Source organism: Diabrotica undecimpunctata, chromosome 3 (assembly GCF_040954645.1).
Source record: "Diabrotica undecimpunctata isolate CICGRU chromosome 3, icDiaUnde3, whole genome shotgun sequence".
Taxonomy (NCBI): domain Eukaryota; kingdom Metazoa; phylum Arthropoda; class Insecta; order Coleoptera; family Chrysomelidae; genus Diabrotica; species Diabrotica undecimpunctata.
The window spans coordinates 56,330,099-56,347,752 of record NC_092805.1 but is presented as its reverse complement, the minus strand read 5'-3'; the positions used below and the strand labels follow the sequence as shown (position 1 = coordinate 56,347,752).

The 17,654-nt window shown below is 32.7% G+C and overlaps 2 protein-coding genes across 2 annotated transcripts in view; one reads left to right on the top strand and one right to left on the bottom strand.

The window, feature by feature from the left end:
• LOC140436827 (WD repeat-containing protein 48 homolog) overlaps positions 1-9,628 on the bottom strand; it is a 62,819-nt gene extending 53,191 nt beyond the window's left edge. Inside the window, exons 1-4 of the mRNA XM_072525957.1 lie at positions 9,438-9,628; positions 9,159-9,363; positions 8,757-8,969; positions 6,206-6,346 (exon numbers count right to left, since the gene is read on the bottom strand). Of these exons, the coding sequence (XP_072382058.1) occupies positions 6,206-6,346; positions 8,757-8,969; positions 9,159-9,363; positions 9,438-9,485 (607 nt within the window). The 5' untranslated portion in view covers positions 9,486-9,628. The remainder of the gene's footprint in view (positions 1-6,205; positions 6,347-8,756; positions 8,970-9,158; positions 9,364-9,437) is intronic.
• Positions 9,629-12,725: 3,097 nt separating this feature from the next.
• The window catches only part of Ip6k (Inositol hexakisphosphate kinase), a 136,668-nt gene continuing 131,739 nt past the window's right edge, over positions 12,726-17,654 (top strand). The window contains exon 1 of the mRNA XM_072525951.1: positions 12,726-13,212. The gene's annotated coding sequence lies outside the window, so the exon portion shown is untranslated. The remainder of the gene's footprint in view (positions 13,213-17,654) is intronic.

Sequence of the window (17,654 nt, the reverse complement as noted above, 5' to 3'; positions counted from 1 at the left end):
TTCAATACCTCTTCTGTTCGAAACCGTCACGAAATCACCAGAATAATCTGTAGTAATAAATGAAACATCCCTTTTATCACGCCACTTTCCCTTAAGAACACCAGAATTGTTATTACACTTAATAATTATTTCACCGACAATGTGTAACTATTGTAGAAATTGTCCATGAATAAAGAATGACTTTTCTCCAGGTATGTCTCCATTAGTTGAAAAACAAGGTCCGAGGTATGCCCCCTTTCACTATATTGAACTTTTGCTCCAGTAAACACAGCTATTTTTAGAGAAGTCCGTTAGGATCAGCCAGAACATAAAGTTTCACCCGTACTTATGCCGTTTCCTCTTTATATACTGCCTGAACTGCAGTCGGCCTCTTCACAAAACCATTGATTCATCAATGCATCAATTTGTAGACGGATAATATATTTGAGACATTTTTTGGTTGAAGTAATCGACAATCGGTCTCAATTTATATAATCGATCTTGAGGAAATGTATCTCCAACACCTGGATTTGTTACAAAATGTAGGCAACGTAAGATTAACAGGAAACGATTTCTTCCCATATAGTTACTGAAGCAAGTAAGACTGAACAATTTGTGTTTCTTCCAGTAATCATTTATTTGGTTAATTTTAATTGTTCCCATATGTAAAACCAAACCAAAAAGTATACGCAATTCCCCTATAGTAATTGGTTTCCACTACGTTATTCTAGATTTCTCTTTTGCAGCAGAATTTAAGAAAATTTCTTCAGCATACCCATTTGTTTCATCAACGACAAGTTGAAAAAATGTGTCATCTGCCAAAAGATTAAAATAATCTATCGGATTATTGCCTAAAGGTTGAACTAATAATCCACAATTTCCCGTAAAAATGATATTTTGTTTGATCAGAGGTGGATCACTCCATATATAATTATTTTAATTAATAAATATCGGTGCCTCTACCTCAACAGCGATGTCAGTATCTTCATGGTTAGAATGCTGTGATTCACAATCCGAATCCGTCAAATCTATTAAATCTTCATCGTCGGCGTACTCACTTCCACTCGACTCATAATCATCAAATCTGTCATCATCAGATTCTTCCAGTATTTGTCGTAATTCTTCACCCGTTAAAGGCTTCTTCAATTCGTAATAAAATTAAGTATTTTGTTATATTCTGATAGATTATTAGTCCTTTGTTATTTGCTTCTCTTATCAACGTTAGGACCGTTTCTTCTAGTTTTGTTTGTTTGTTTGTCACGCATTATCAATGCTAGATCGCCCGCGTATCCTATGATTTGTGTTAAACTTTTAAATAAGTGTCCTTTTTTCAGCTCTGGGTCTCTGATTAATTCTTATAGTATGATATTAAATAAGGCCATTGGCAGACTATCTCCTTGTCTTACGCCACGTTCTATATTGATGTCGTTTGTATCTCCTTCGGTTGTTTTAAGTCTTGATGGTGAGTCCTTCATTGTCATCCAAGTCAGTCTTATTAATTTTGCTGGCATTTCCATCCTTTTCATATCTTTTATTAATTGTTGTCTGTATATTCTGTCGAATGCCTGTTGGAAGTGGATGAACAATATGTGTAGGTCTATGTCATGTTCGTAGCTTTTTCGTAGCTTTTTTCGATAGTTTGCGTTAGTACGTGTATCCACAAATGATTAAATGTTCTTTTTCATAGCTACATTTTTCATTAAATTCACACATTGATTTGATGAGAGTAAAAGAAATGAAGGTTTTGGTTTATAGATGAAAAGAAGATGCAAAACAACTTTATTAGGAAAGGATAATTTTAAACATAAGATTCAATACCTTCTAGATTATGGCCTACAGTGCTTCTTGGATTTTTTAAATAAAGACATTATGAAAGTAAACACATAGGTTCTCTACTCCCTATATCCCTACTCCCCCACTTTCCTAAAATTCGCATTATTCTGAGCCTGGTTTCCGTAGAACTCTTCTTGAAGCAATTATCATTTTTTTCGCCAAACTTTACGCAATATTCTTGTTTAGAATGTTCATGATCTCTATAATTGACATAATTGATTACATTCAAAAGATCAGCCTTAGGAAGGATTTTCCTTTTTTTTTTTCATATATGGAGATAAGCTTTCTACAAAACTTTCCAATAAAATTTATAATTATATATATTATATTAAATTTTGTAATAAATATGAGGCGGTTTCATAGTTTGTTTTCGTTTATTAATTGCACATATACCACAATACTGATTGCGAATTCCTATAAAAAGTAGTTATTTTGTATGAACTCCAATAATGCATGCTATGACGGATTTTGACGTGTATTTATATCCATACGAACGGTGACACTATCCACCATCAATAACCACTGCTCATTGACCAATTCCTATTGGTGTCACGCTTTGGGTTTCTAAAGCTTTTTGGTATTCTTCTCCCCGCTGCTTGAATTGCATCAGTTAAACATCAGTTGTTCTTGTTGGTATTTATTAAATGTGTGAAAACCCATTGGCGAAACATCCAACACTAATAACATTCCTCTACAGAATGATGTCCTTTTCCAATAGCCAAAGTACTCCACGTCACTAGAAGATTCACATAGTGTTTATCCCCGTTCGTATGAATCGATTTTTTCATTTCACATGCAGCACACTTGAAGACGAATTGAGAATTTAAACCCATGGCGACTTCTTTGTCAAGTGCCAAGTATTTGGTAAGCAAGTCTTAATAAAATATATTTGAACCATTTTTTGGTTAATTGCATTTATAGCTGCAACTGTCCACATGATTACATCCAGAACCAACACACTTTTTTCGGGAAGTTTATTTTTGTCAATTTTGGTTAGTATGTGGTTCAGAAATTGCTTTTTGTACAATTTTTTAAAACATCTGATAATACCTAAAACACGTGGCTGACAAACAGAACGTGTTTGAAGAAAACTAACTTTACATTCCTCATGTTTAAATCTGAATGGTTGCATTGTCTAGAAATAAAACTGCCTTTTCTTTATCTCGTTTCATTCTTTGGTTTTTTCTAAAAATTCTATCATGATTTCTGTACTCATCCAATCGTTCTCATCTGCGTGCCATTCTATCTTCATTTTTTCTACTTTCACTCCTTTAAAGCACCGGCAATTTCTAATAGATATTGCAACATAATATGTGGCTTAATTTGGGTACTTCCTAATAAATTTCTTAAACTAAAAGATATTTTGTCTACAATAAGTGATTATGAGGCATTACATGGGTAAATATTATTGTTACATCAATATAAAATACTAATTCTAAATATGTCCTTGAAACATTGTGTGTGTGTGTGTGTGTGTGTGTGCGCGTGCGTGTGTGCGTGTGTGTGTGCATGTGTGTGCGTGCGTTCGTGCGTGTGGGTGTGCGTGTGCGTGCGTTCATGTGGGTGGGCGTGTGTGCGTGCGTGTGTGTGTGTGTGTGTGTGTGTGTGTGTGTGTGTGTGTGTGTGTGTGTGTGTGTGTGTGTGTGTGTGTGTGTGTGTGTGTGTGTGTGTGTGTGTGTGTGTGTGTGTGTGTGTTCAGAAAGAGGTGATGGTATAAGGTAATTTTTTGCCGCAAATATTTTCCTTGAAATATTTGAACATTTTATATTTTTAATGGATGTATTATATTATTTTGGGAATAAAATCAGATGGTCATGTTTGTTGTAGGGAGTGGTCTTTAAACGGAGGTTTTAGTATATGGAAAATCATGTCTAGGCTGAAAGAATTTTGCAGTTATTAATTGTTAGTGAGTACCTGGTCAACGTAATTGACAGGTACTTTACTGACAGGTCCATAAGAGAAAAACATACCAGCTTCAGTTTATCGCAGGGTGTTCCACAGGATTCAGTACTAGGTCCCATCCTATGGAATGTCCTGTACGACGGGGTGTTGAGGCTACAGATGCCAAGGGGATAACCTCGCATTGGTCGAGAAGGCGAGTCAGAAAACGGACATGGCTAATGCGGCTAACACAGCCCTGCGTCGTATTAGTAGATGGACCAGAGAGAACGATCTACAGCTAGTACCCCAGAAAACTGAGGTGTTAGTTCTCAAAGGGAGTCGGGACAAATCCTCTCTTCGCTTTATAGAGGAAGGTGTGGAGGTTGCACTGGTTAAATCGTTTAAGTATCTCGGAGTCTGGTTGTCGGAAGGACTGAGGTTCGGAGTACACATCCAAAAGATGGTAGAGAAGTATTATATTGCTTCCATCAAGAATTCCATATAGTGGAACTCTAGGGGTAGTTTACCCCCTGCATGGGGTTGATTAACTCGAACTCACTGGATACTCATAATTACTTTATTAGTTCTCTAAGTACAATAATAGAGAAAGTACCCAGTTGACGGATGACAACACTAGCTTCAACTGTTCACTCTTAATTCTTAATAATCTACTCCCGTTATTTTCCGAGGTACTTAACTCGTGCGTTTGTTTATGCATTCATGTTTTTCTAATATAATTTGTACACATTATTAAATAAGCTTTTGATTACTTTGCAAATTTCACTAGGTCAGCGCGTGTTCTAGTTATAAAGATATTTTCGAAGTCATAGATAATCGCATTTAGCAATAAGCAATGAATAATATTATAAAAAGGATTTTAAATTTCTAAACTGAATTGGGTTACTTAGATCTGATTTATGGATGCCTAATTAAATCCTGTTACAGCGAATCAAAACCTGGAGGCGTTGATACAGCTGATGCCAAACATTGGAGGCTCAGTTAGCACCAAAAGAAGGGTGCTAAATGGAGTTTTCCAGTCGGTGGTAACCTACGCTGCCCCCGTGTGGTGTAGCGCACTGAACACTGCGAAATACACCAAGCTGATGGAGACTTCGCAAAGGCGAATGCTCCTCAGGGTCTCTAGCACATACAGGACGGTTTCAAATGAGGCTATGTAGATCATTGGAGCGGTGATATCGATCGTTTTGTTGTGCAAAGAGCGAGCGAGGGCGTATGCGAGGAGGATGGATGGAAATATAGATGAGACTGAGAGAGAGGAAGCAAACGATAGTGAAGTGGCAGAGAGAATGGGCAAATGATAGCAGAGAGGCAAGGTGGACGAAGGAGCTTATTCCTGATCTGAGGCTGTGGTGGGAATGTAAGTTCAGGAAACTAGACTACTTCCTGACCCAGTTTCTGACCAGACATGGTAGTTTTGGCACCTTCACAACTAGAATAGGCAAATCTGCTTCGGCAGACTGTACTGTTTGTGGTGTTGTACCGGACGACGCTCCTGTCCACATTTTTAACTACCAGAGGTGGGTAAATGAGAGAGGAGACTTCGAGAGGCGAATGGGTTTCGGGCTGGATGAAAGAAACATTACAACCATAATGTTGAGAGGAGGGAAAAAATAGGGAGAAGTACACTGTCTGATTTCTGGGGTGATGAAGAAGAAGGAACAGGAGACAGAGGAGGAAATTGAACCAGAGATCTGAAATTTATGGTTATTATTATTTATTAGTTTATGACCTCACGGAAATATTTTCTGATTTTCGGTGATAGGTATGGTTATTTGTAAGTTTTAATTTTTCATTTTAGTTGTTCATTGAGTGGCAAGACCACTACTCTGGAACGATGGTTAAGGTTTTAGCCAGAACACGGTTAATCCGGCACTACCCTGGGGTCTTCTTCTGGCCTAGTATCCTACTTGGCCGAAAGATGTCAAGGTGTCTTGCTCCATGACGTTCGTTGTCTAAAAAAGATTTCCTGCACCGTTGCCTGCCAGAATTCAACAGATACCTTCTTAGGCTCTTACTTGCGGGCAATACGGCAATTAAAAAAAAAGTATATTGAAAATAATTTTTTGTAGAGATAGTTGTATTTAGGGGGTTATTAAAAAGGTTCAAGTGAACTTTGAGTTTAAGATGTAATTATAAATTACATCTAGAGAGTGTCTAAAGAATTAACTAAAATTCAAGGATATATGGCTACAAATAAAAAAAAATCAATATTTCAAAAAGGAAGTGCAATTTAAACATTTAAGACAAATGTGAAACCTAAACATTAACTTATAATCATCATTATCATTAGCCGTTTTGAGTCCACTGCTGGACATAGGCCTCCTGTAAATAATTAAATAGCATCTGATTTTAATATATTTTATAATAGTAATTTAATAATGTAAACCCTAAGAACTGCCAGTCTATTGAAGTAATCAATATTTATATAACTAATTAATACATAAATAATAAATTGAATATTGATGTTTACCCAAAAAGTAAACCAACTTACCTTTTAATTTAAGCAGTTTGGCACATGTTCTAGGATCCCAAAGCCTTAGAGCTTTTTCCGTGGATCCACTGACTATTATACTACCCGATGGATTCATGGCTAAACTGTAAATAGATTCTTTGCTGCCTACTAAACTTGAAGCTGCAAATAAATATCTGATTAGAGAATGTATAATACCATTTAGAAAGTAGAAAACGAAAACAGCATATTAGAAAGCAATGGCCTAAAAGACCCTATGAATGCTTCATAAATAGTTAGATAAGTATATTGATCAAAAAGTTTTTACAGATAAAATAAACAGCTTGCCTAACGCCTAACACGGTGCTACTCTTAGTAAGGATACATAATAATGTTCATTAGTTGAAATAAAATATTACATATGATTTAAACAAGCTTTTTCATAGATAATGAATGAACTATCAAAATTGCTTAAGTTATCATAATTATTTTTTTTTAAGTTTAATTTAATATAAAAATAAAAAAACATATTACGCTCTACTCATGATTCAAATCTATGTTAGAAAAATATAAATGATTTCTAGTCTATCTACTTAACTAGTCAGACACTGCAGTTTGATGTAAAATGGTTTATAAAACACAGTGCAAGGGTAAGTAGTAATACAGTATAATTTTCCATTAGAAGACTTTTAGTACTGAATCTGTACCTCTCATTAGTTTTTTTTTGTCTATATTGCAGTTTTAGTCGCACTAATCTCGGGACAGACAGACAGATAGCACAAAACTATTTATAATAGATACCGCTCAGGGTATGAAAAATAGATTACGACCTATTCTTAGACCTACCGAATATATATGTAAAATTTTATCAAAATCACTCCATCCACTTCACAGGAATATGGCATTTAATTTTGTGATACTAATGTGGCTATTAAGAAATAGGGGTTAGTAATAGAGTTGTGAAAATTAAGTTTTGTATGTATTTTTTAATGCCACATCATAAAAAAATAAAAAATTCTGTCCAAAAAATAAAAAAATGTTTGGGGTGAATCACCCTTATCCCATAGGTGTATGAAAAATAGATCAAAACCTTTTCTCAGCCATTTCAGAGAAGTATTGCAACTAACTCTGTGACACTAATATGGATATTAAAAAAAAAGGGATTAGTAATAGAGAAGAGAAAATTAAGGAAAAATTAGGGTATGTATTTTTTATCATAAAAACAAAAATAAACAATCTTGTTTAAAAAATAAAAAAGATGTTTGGGGTGAACCACCCTTACCCCTTAGGGTTAGGAAAAATAGACCTATTATGATACTCTCAGACCTACAGAATACACATATAAAATTTCATAAAAATCAGTGCAACCGTTTCAGAAAAGGAAGGTTTCACATGACAACAACATGCATTGTTCCTAAGTGGTCAGCTATCCAATTTTAATCACAACCGGCACTGCTTGACTTCAGTGATATTGCGATTTAAAGTGAGAGAAAAACTGTTTTTCAGGTCTGTCCATACAATTTTTTTGAAAATTATCTTTTACGCAAACCTTCTCCTGATAATAACAAAGACAACAAGAAAAGAAATATCTAATATGATGCAGTCGTTTTGAAGTGATGTCTCTACAAATTGTGTATGCCTGTTCAAATTGTGTATGCCTAATAAAATGCACTTCATAGAACTGTGGCTTAGATTATAATCATAGGCAGCTTTATAGTTATATTTTTTAATATATTTTCATTAAGTAAGATAATACTGTATTTTTATTACTGTAAGAATTGTAAACTACATATTTGTTTTGTGTAATATTTGCATACTCAAAAAGTGTTAAGTTAAAAGATATACTTAAAGTTTTAAACTTCTTGATTTTCCATACTAAGTACCACTGGTGCACATTTTCTGTGAAACTTGTGAAGTGGTTAATATGTATTTGAGTAAGCTTAGTTTTAAATTTATGCCTTACTTTAAATAAATATTAAAACTTGGAAACATGCAACTAGTAACTGTAGGTATGTATATTGTGTTCACGGAATCCAATTCCAAATCCCAACTGTCTAGTAAATTCAGTAATTAATTATTTTCTAAAGTGGTCAAATAATTGGACTTCCATTGGAAGTTATACAATCAGACATATGTGCCAATATAGCCAACATTAATTGTAACTTAAAAGTAGACAAATATTCATATGCAGTTTATCAACAAAATCAAAGATTTAAATATTTATAAATTAATGAATATACACTTCCATTAAACAAGATTTATTCTTCTTTTTCTTTATTTCAGCTATTAATGCTCAGTAGTAGGAACCTTTATGTTGTATTTTTCAGAGAATAATACTGGCAAAATACTCCCAAGCTGAATGACAGTATACCTACATTTGGTGCAACTCAGTAATAAGTATATAAAGTGTAAATGAGTCAACATACTATCATTCAAATAGATAATATTGAGCCACAAACTAGTCCATTATAATGAGGTACTATTACATGTAAATTATAATGTGTAGCATAATAAATATTTTAAATAGGTACATCTTAAATATTTGTAGTAACCATTAAAAATAAAATGTAATTAACATATATATGTAACTTACTTGTCACAGTATTGTTGCTAGCTGTGAGAGCTGTCAAAGTATTAATATCCCATAAATAAATAGATTTGTCTAATCCAGCGGAAGCCACTTGTTCTCTATCTTTGGCATAAGCTAATGCCTTGACGTAATCTTTGTGAGTTCTAAGAGTTGACATACAAAATCCTTTGTGAGCATTCCATACTTTTACAGTAGTATCTGAGCTTGCTGATATCACTAAAATTAACATTTAATTAATTAATTGATCTACTAAAACAAAAGGATTACATAAAACTGTAATTCAAACAAATCATGACACCTGAGTCAATTACATCATTTGACCAGATTTTTATAACTGCTATTATGCTCATATTCCTTACAGAATACTAAGCTAAGGATAAGTTTAAATATTAATTAGATAATTACAATGTTTTCCACCACAGCATAATACAATATCATTGACCCAGTCAGTATGGTGTTCCATTCCATGAAGAAACCTTTCATGCTCATATACTCTAATAATTGAATCTCTACCAGCTGAATACAATCTATCTAACGCGGGATCTAATTGTAGAGCATTTACTCCGGATCTATGTCTTTTTTCTTCTGCTTCGCATATTACCATTGACACCTAAAATATAAATTTATAGAAAACATTGAAATATTCAATATATGTATAGTCATGTTATATAGTTTTCCACATACCTGAACTTTCTTACGAGTATTTTGACTACCAGGTTTTAAATTTGCCATTTTATTTTAATTCAGAACAATCATTTTCATACAAAAATTCTTCAATTTATCTCAACAATTTTCATTTAGATTACAAAATAATAATTCCTCAGGTTATGTTTTTTCTAGGTGTAGACATTTGACTTTGACGTTTATTGTATTGTCAAATAATATTAAACAGTTGACATTTATTAAACAAAAACCATAAAAACTATCAATGCTACCAACCATTAGATGTACCAACACTGACAAAATGTTTACAGATTTTCCATTAAAAATAAATTACAGGTCCGGATTGTAAAAAATAATATACAATATCCCACACTACAAAATGCATACTAATTATGAAATTGATAAAGAAATAACCACGTAAATATTCCCACTAATTTTTAATTTTGCAGTATTAGTATCTCCTACTCAAAATATTTCTAATTAACTGTTTTTAAACGCAAAAATAAATAAAATAAAAGAGCCTTAGGTATTTACATACCTACGTTCGCAAAGCAAAAGTATTCGTAATTAATATTATTTCCTTTTCAAGTTACTAGATTATTCTATTGCTTCAAATCTAAAATTAATCTTTGAATGATTTTATGCTCACTAATGTCAGTTAGATTGTGAAGGAAACCCTTAATTTAGTTATTAACAGTTAATAAATTTGAATAAACCTCGATAAAGAAAATATCTCACAAACACCAATAATAACTATGCTGTGGGATATGGAAATCAACAAAATAATTTTAAACGAAAGTTTAGATTAATTTTAAATAGCAAAATATTGTTTTGTTAATTTCAATAATGCACCTTTACCAAGTTCAAAGACACATGCAACTGCCGTAATCTAAAGTTATCTAAATATAGATAGATTTCTTTGTTTTAATGCCATAGATGCCTTTTATCGAGGCACAAAGACCACAGAGGCTCAGACAATGTCAACTAATACAACTTCGTATCAGAACAGTAACAGATTTCCTATTCTTTCATACTACGTCGTAAAACTACATAAAGTTGTGTCAAATAATCTGAGGATGGTAAATGGAATGCTGGTTAGTAATGAGACGGTTTAGAGGAGATTAAGCGAGTTTAAATATAAATGGTTTTAAATGTAATGTTGAATCTGGGACGGTTTGGGCTGGAATCAGTTCAGTCAATTGAACGAACCTTGTATATAAACAGCGTTCTGAATAAATATGAAGTGCCTACTACATATAGTTTTGGCTCTGATTTTGTCTTAATGCATGATAACGAAATTTCACATATCGCTTACGTCACCCAAGAATTTCTACGGTAATTTAAAATTAAAATTAAGGAGCAGTGAATCTCGATCTAAAACTTATAAATTGTAAGTTGTAGATGAGTTGTAGGGGTCATGTCTTGTAACTTTAGACTTGACATTGTGTAGATCTATCCACATTGCAACCTGAAAGATCTTTTGTGTATACGCTACATCTATGTCTGTGGCTTTTGGATAAATTTTAGCGTCTACTAAAATCGTGTAACCCCTTTTGGTTAGAGGCTCTGACTTAACAGGTACATAGATCTTTTCCTCGCTGCGCTACATATAACCTTTTTACCGCGCTACCTTTTTCGGCCCTTACTGAGCTTCATTGCAGTTTTGCTTAACCCTTCTTATCCCTTCTTCTTCGGAGGTATTGCTTGTAACTGTGTCTTTTTCCGTAGTTTACGGATGACTGGGTCTGTAACGAAAAAATCAAGCACAGGTTAGAACTAACACGTAACGCAACTAAAAAATTAACTCGTATATGGAGAAACTCAGCAATATCTCACAAAGCTAACCAAAGACAGTTAATATTGATATTGTAAACTGTTCCTATTGATTGACATATATGCTTCTAAAACATGGACGTTAAAAGTAGCCAATCGAAGAAAAATATATGCCTTCGAAATGTGGACTTACAGAAAAATGTTTCCAGTATCGTATACAGAACATCGCACCAACATTTCAATTATAAAACGATTAAAGAGCAACACAAGACTATTAGCCAACAATAAATTAGTCCTACTTCAGATACTTCAGACCTAGAGGAAGTTCTCCCACACTCTGGTGGATACCTCGGTAAACCCGAGGAATTATTGGACATGGTCTTCATAAAGCTTCCCTAGCAGTTCAAGACAGACAAAGATGAAAATCCACGATCTGCGCGATCTAGACATGATATCCCTATACATTTTCGAGAATCAACGGACAAAAGAGAGAAACTTAACTTACGAATTTGCAATCGTTCAGTTACACCATATATCACTCAGTAATTCACATGTTCTTTTAGAAAAATGAGAAAATACACTAAATGGAAGTATCCCAGGGCTTATTAGATATTTGACACAATGGTTTGTTCCAACAGTAATTAATTAATACCTCTACTTTACTTTACATGTCCAGTTTTGTCTGGATGATATTGTCATGAGTATTGTTGTTGTGTTGTAACATTCATATCGAGTATTTGATTCAGCAGGTAATAGTTTCCATTTCTCCAGTTTGGTTTTACCCTTAAGCACTATGACTCACAATCGATTGAGAGTTTGCTCCACCGCATAAGGATGATCACTACCAGATCGACTCTAGATATTGTGGAATTTGAGGAACACATTCTTTTCATCTGCTAAAAAAAGTTCTTTCTAGTGGATATTGTGTATTTATATGGATTGATTCGGTCAGAAAACTTTTCTTTGACTTGAGTAACCTCTTATTGTGATGGCTCAGTGATAAGTGTGACTCTCAGAAATCCTCAGAAACAGACAGGTTTTTGCTAATACGTTGATTGCTACATCTACATATTTAATACGTGCTGATGATTCCCATACTGGTGCCGCATATTCCGCATCCTATACGCAGAATGTAAGTTCCCAATTAACAACAAGCAAAAAGACAGTAAAGATATGATGTCTTGGATTGGGTAAAAATATGCCCATTAAAGTTACTTTAATTTATTTGCTTAAGGTATAAGGTATTTCTCGTTAAATCTAATAGCTCAAACGCCCTTATAAGATCAATTATTCAATTCTATAATGACTCTATTTATTACTACATTTGTAAATTCTAATTTAATTCATAATTTAGGAACTAAAAGGAAATCTCTAAATACAGGCACTGACAGATTTTGAATATTCTGTAAAGTAGTAATATACACTTGTTTCTAAATAAGGAATTGGATGTTGCTCCAATATATCGTTCCACTATAACGTTTAAAATATTATACATCTCTACACTGCGCACGATGATTTTTCAACCAGCCAGTCTGGGTCTGGGGATTGACTGACTGGACTGAATTATTATTTAGTCCATTGCGTTCGACGAGATAATACGGTTTTAACTTCTAGTTATAAATAATTCGTTTTCTGACAGAATAACGTTGTTAAGATATTCATATAGTATTAAACAATAATATATTACATGAAAATCAAATTGACTTCTTTGATATATGAAATTTATGCCTGTTTTCATTGTTCAACTTTCACCTTATGTCATATTTTGAGTGATAACTCGGTTGATATGTGACAGAATCGTCATATTAGTGTTGATTTTATTTATTTGCATTAGTTAAAGTGGACTCTTTTGTGTGATTTATAAAAAATTGATTCCTTAGGAAGGGTTAGTGATTATTTGAAGATATAAAATACCAATCGATAGCTTGCTCGACATCGATGCCAAGTTTCTGACATTGCTTCAACACTTACAACACAGCTGATCCATTGACAAAATCTACCACATAATTTTTCATTATAATATGTAAGTATTTAGTAATTTAAACATTTTAAATTGTTTGGATAAGTTAACTTTTGTTTTATTTTTGAAAGTACATCGGTTTTATGTTATGACATTACTTTTTATATCTTCTGTTTTAAAATATATGTTTTCATATAAACAAATATAATTTAAGTATAATTAGGTATAAGAATATAATTATCTAAATATCTTATTTATATAAAATATTATGTATGCTCACGCCACTCAAGGCGTCATTTCTTATTTGTTTTCTTAAATTTTTTAATTGTCTAAATGTATTTTAATTTGGTGGTCCCACTTATTCTTTGTTTTGTTTCCTAATAAACATGTTTACAACTATTTAGAATTATAAATAATTGAATCTGTAATAATGTTATTAAAATTCACATATTAAGTACTTTCAACTCTTGCTTGAGTAAGCCTATTCTTTCCTTTGCATTTTGGAAAATATATGTAATTTCAAAGTTATGGTTCTGATGGTCTCTATTCTTCTGAGCTTGTAGTTATCTATCAACTCCTCTCTAGTGATTATCTTTTATTTAAAAATATTAAATTGTCATTTTTGTTATTTCATGTTTTCATGTACTTACGGATTTTTATTCTCTGGTCTCTTTGTCTTATTTATAACACTTGGAACTATTTTGTTGTATTATACATACAACTCACCAATCTTAGTTGTTCTACATAATCTGTAAATAGCTGTATAATAAATTGGTATTTTTTTATACATATTTTGTGTTTAAATGGTTTTAGGTTTATTTTTAACTTGAGACCTGAGTTATTCTATGTATGTATTTCTTATTAGATGTGTAATATACAATATACTATGATTATTATTATACATGCAGAATAGAATGTGCAAGAAAATTAACAGGAGCAATAAAACTGCATTATGTAGTCTACATAAACTTTTGGCCACAGATATTTACTGTACCAAATTAAATATAAAAACAGAAAGATATAATCTAAAAAGGAAATTTAAAATATTGACAGAAGGTATGTGACAATGCACAGCAGGGATACAATGATCATAAACTAAAATTTCCTCTCATGACCCATTAAAATTAAAAATTCCAATGTTTATATTTTTATATTATTTCAATATAAAGAAAAGCAGGTTCTACTGCTATGACTTTTAATCATTGTTAAATCCTATTGTATGCCCCATAACCTTATCTTTAGTAGTTTTTCGATATCTCCAGTTGTAGGTATTGAAGATTCATAAAATAGAGTTATGGAGTTACAGAAAAGTATAGGCTGACCCTGAAAACGGTGGAATAACAATCTGAATGTTCATGGAGGTGTATAAATTTTAAACAGGTGATTCACCTAGAATAAAGAAAAAAAGAAGAAGAACTTTAATTTTTCCTTCTTAATTTACCTGTGGTGAACTAGGTGGTTTAGAATAGCATGTACAGAATCATTGTGGGCAGATTGCTTTCAGTATCATCTATGAATGTAGCTATTGTATTGTTATCTGTTGCTAGGTCTGCTTGGCCGATAAGATACAGGAAGGGCCCTAGCACACTGCCCTGTGGTACTCCTGAGTTGATTAGCTTGTAGTTGCTTACTGCATTGTCCATTTTCATTTGGAACCATCTATCTTGCCGGTAAAAGAATAGATACATTTATGTTGGACATTTCTTCTTCATCTTATATGGTAGTCCCTCATGCAATACATTTTATCGAATTATTTTTGTACATTGAGAAATACACAGACACATACCTTTTTTTCCTCCATGCAAGCCATAATATAGCAGACTAGTTTATGTCACTGCTCTATTGTGGAATGGTTTTTTCTAAACCCAAATTTGTGGTCGGGAATTAGTTGATTGATAGGGTTTGCATCCTTGATTTTTTTGAGCTGTACTTAGTGTCTTAAAAACCTTTTGATATTTGAGGTGTGAGACCTATTGATCTGTATGAATTTGCTTCTGTAGGTGGTTTAATTGGTTTAGTAATCATGACATCTGGCAAACTTTCAACTGTATGAGAAAGTAACATAGTCATAGGACCTTGACATACCATAAATGTACATAAGTACCTTTAAATAACAGATTCCAACAATTATATGTTTGTTTAAAGTTAAAACAGAAATTATTATCATGGATAATACAATCCAGGAAACATTGAAGGAAGTGATAAACCTGTATTGCAAAGTATTGTAATTATACTAACTGAACCTAATTTAGGACAAAGACAAGGATAATGTTTTTAGACAGTTGGACATTGGTTATTATGATTACCAAATACTTACCACATCTTTTTCACTGCTCCATCTTTTTGTATTATTTCTCCTCTTCAGGTTCATATATGAATCATATCATATATGAAGCAATATGGTATGAAATCCATTTAATAAGTATTTTATACAAATGCTGCATGTTTACTTGATCTACCTATTTAAATTTCTCTTTATTCAAATGTCTCTTTTAAAAAGATCACTACATTAATTGTTTTCGACCTACTATCTATTTCAATTTTAAAATCATTTTTATGATTCCCTACTTGTGCTGTTAACAAAATTTTTAATGTGCTTAGAAATATATTAACAGTCACATATGGTCAACATTATTCATTCAAATATACTATTTATTATATAATACACAAAAATTTGCCAACAGCTGATATTAATAATTCACTGCCTAACAAAACATACTACATACTATAGATTTATCTAGATATTGTAGGCAGTCTGTAAAAATATTTCTGCAACAAACTGATTCATTTTATACAAGGTGTATTTCTGCCAATATTTTTCATCAATAGAATTTGTCTCTCTGCCAAATCATCTGTTTTATGGGATCAAAAGCAATAACTAGTAATGCAACAGTATTACGTTCTCTGTTGAAGAACTATTTAAGTATAGGATTTAGAAAATCAATATTTTTGAATCTTAATTCAAAAGAAATGACAATATAGTTCAGTACCCAGAATAAAAGAAAGGCAGTGTTTTACATTCCTCTTCTTATGCTGCCACATCCACTTTAAACATAAGCTGTTCCTCTGCATATATCTGGTGTGTATCCCTGAGTGTACACATATCTGCAGGACCTACAGTGTAACTTCGTTTCCAAATGATTGAGTGTAGAGGAGTTACTAGGGAAATTACTACTCTGGTTGTTTGTTCTTGACTTTTGAGAGATGTTCCTTAACAAAACTTCTTGGTTTCCTTTTGGCAGTTAGAATCAAAACGACATTATTCTGCATCACATGTGTGCACTTTAATTGTTCGATCAGCAACAATGAAAAACAAAACTCATGATTATATAAGCAGATCACAAAATGTGCAAATACCAATATACAACCTAATCGACAACTACCGAACTTGTGATCAATTAGAAGATTCTTTAAAGAATGCATACAGACATAGAACTAACTATTTTCCAGAAATCACGGAAAGTATGATATCTTGGACATGTAATAAGAAATCAGCAATATGAACTATTGCAACTAATATTGGAAGGAAAAATAGAAGGCAAACGTGAACTAGGGCTTATAAAAATAACTTGGCTTTAGAATATTAGACAATAGACTAGTTCAAATTTACAAAGAGCTTTTAAAATAGCAGTTGAAAGAAGTCAAAGTAACCGTCAACCTTCTATAGAAGACGACCAGGACGACAGTTCAAGCGATCAAATGAGTTATACATAACTAAAGTAGTCTGAACAATCACTATTCATTATATTTAAAAATTTATATTAAAATATACAAGGTACTTTGTTGTAGCATATCTAATTTAAATAGTATGTTTATATGGGATTAAGTCACAATTATTGATTGTAATAAAAATCATATTTTTAACTAACTAGTGTTTGACATTTACAGTCAAACAGTCAACATTACAAGTACAACATTACAACAACATTCAAAACAACCAACACACTGAGATATATCCTGTCCAAAAACAAACCCAACAACACACAAGAAAGATTAAAAAACTGCATCCATAAAATACCTTCTGTGCACAACAATTTCTATGTAGTAGCAACCGCAAGACCACTACATGTAAGGATAAACGAGCATGAAACATACATCAAGAATGGAGACTTAGAGAAATCCCAGATATGCAAACATGCCTGGGACAACGCACAGACCACAATGGAGAGAGATATGCATCATTAAAGAAACAGACATGCAAAAGGGAAAAGTCAATGAAGCAGCCCCTTATCTTAATCAATGAAGAAAAATGTGTTGCAAACCCATCACCAGAATTTAGCTGGCTTTGGTTGCCAATACTAAAAGAAAAAGTCAAGAACAAGAATATACCAACAATACATAGACATATTAACAGAGACTGAGCAGTCTGTAGAGCTAAGTGACGACACCATCTTTTTTTTTCGTTTTTTTTTTGGTGGGGACGAGAGAGAGAGAGTGAAGTGTTTGAATGCGCTAGAGAGAGACAGATCAAACAACCGCAAGAGATCATGTCGTCAGTAAGCGCG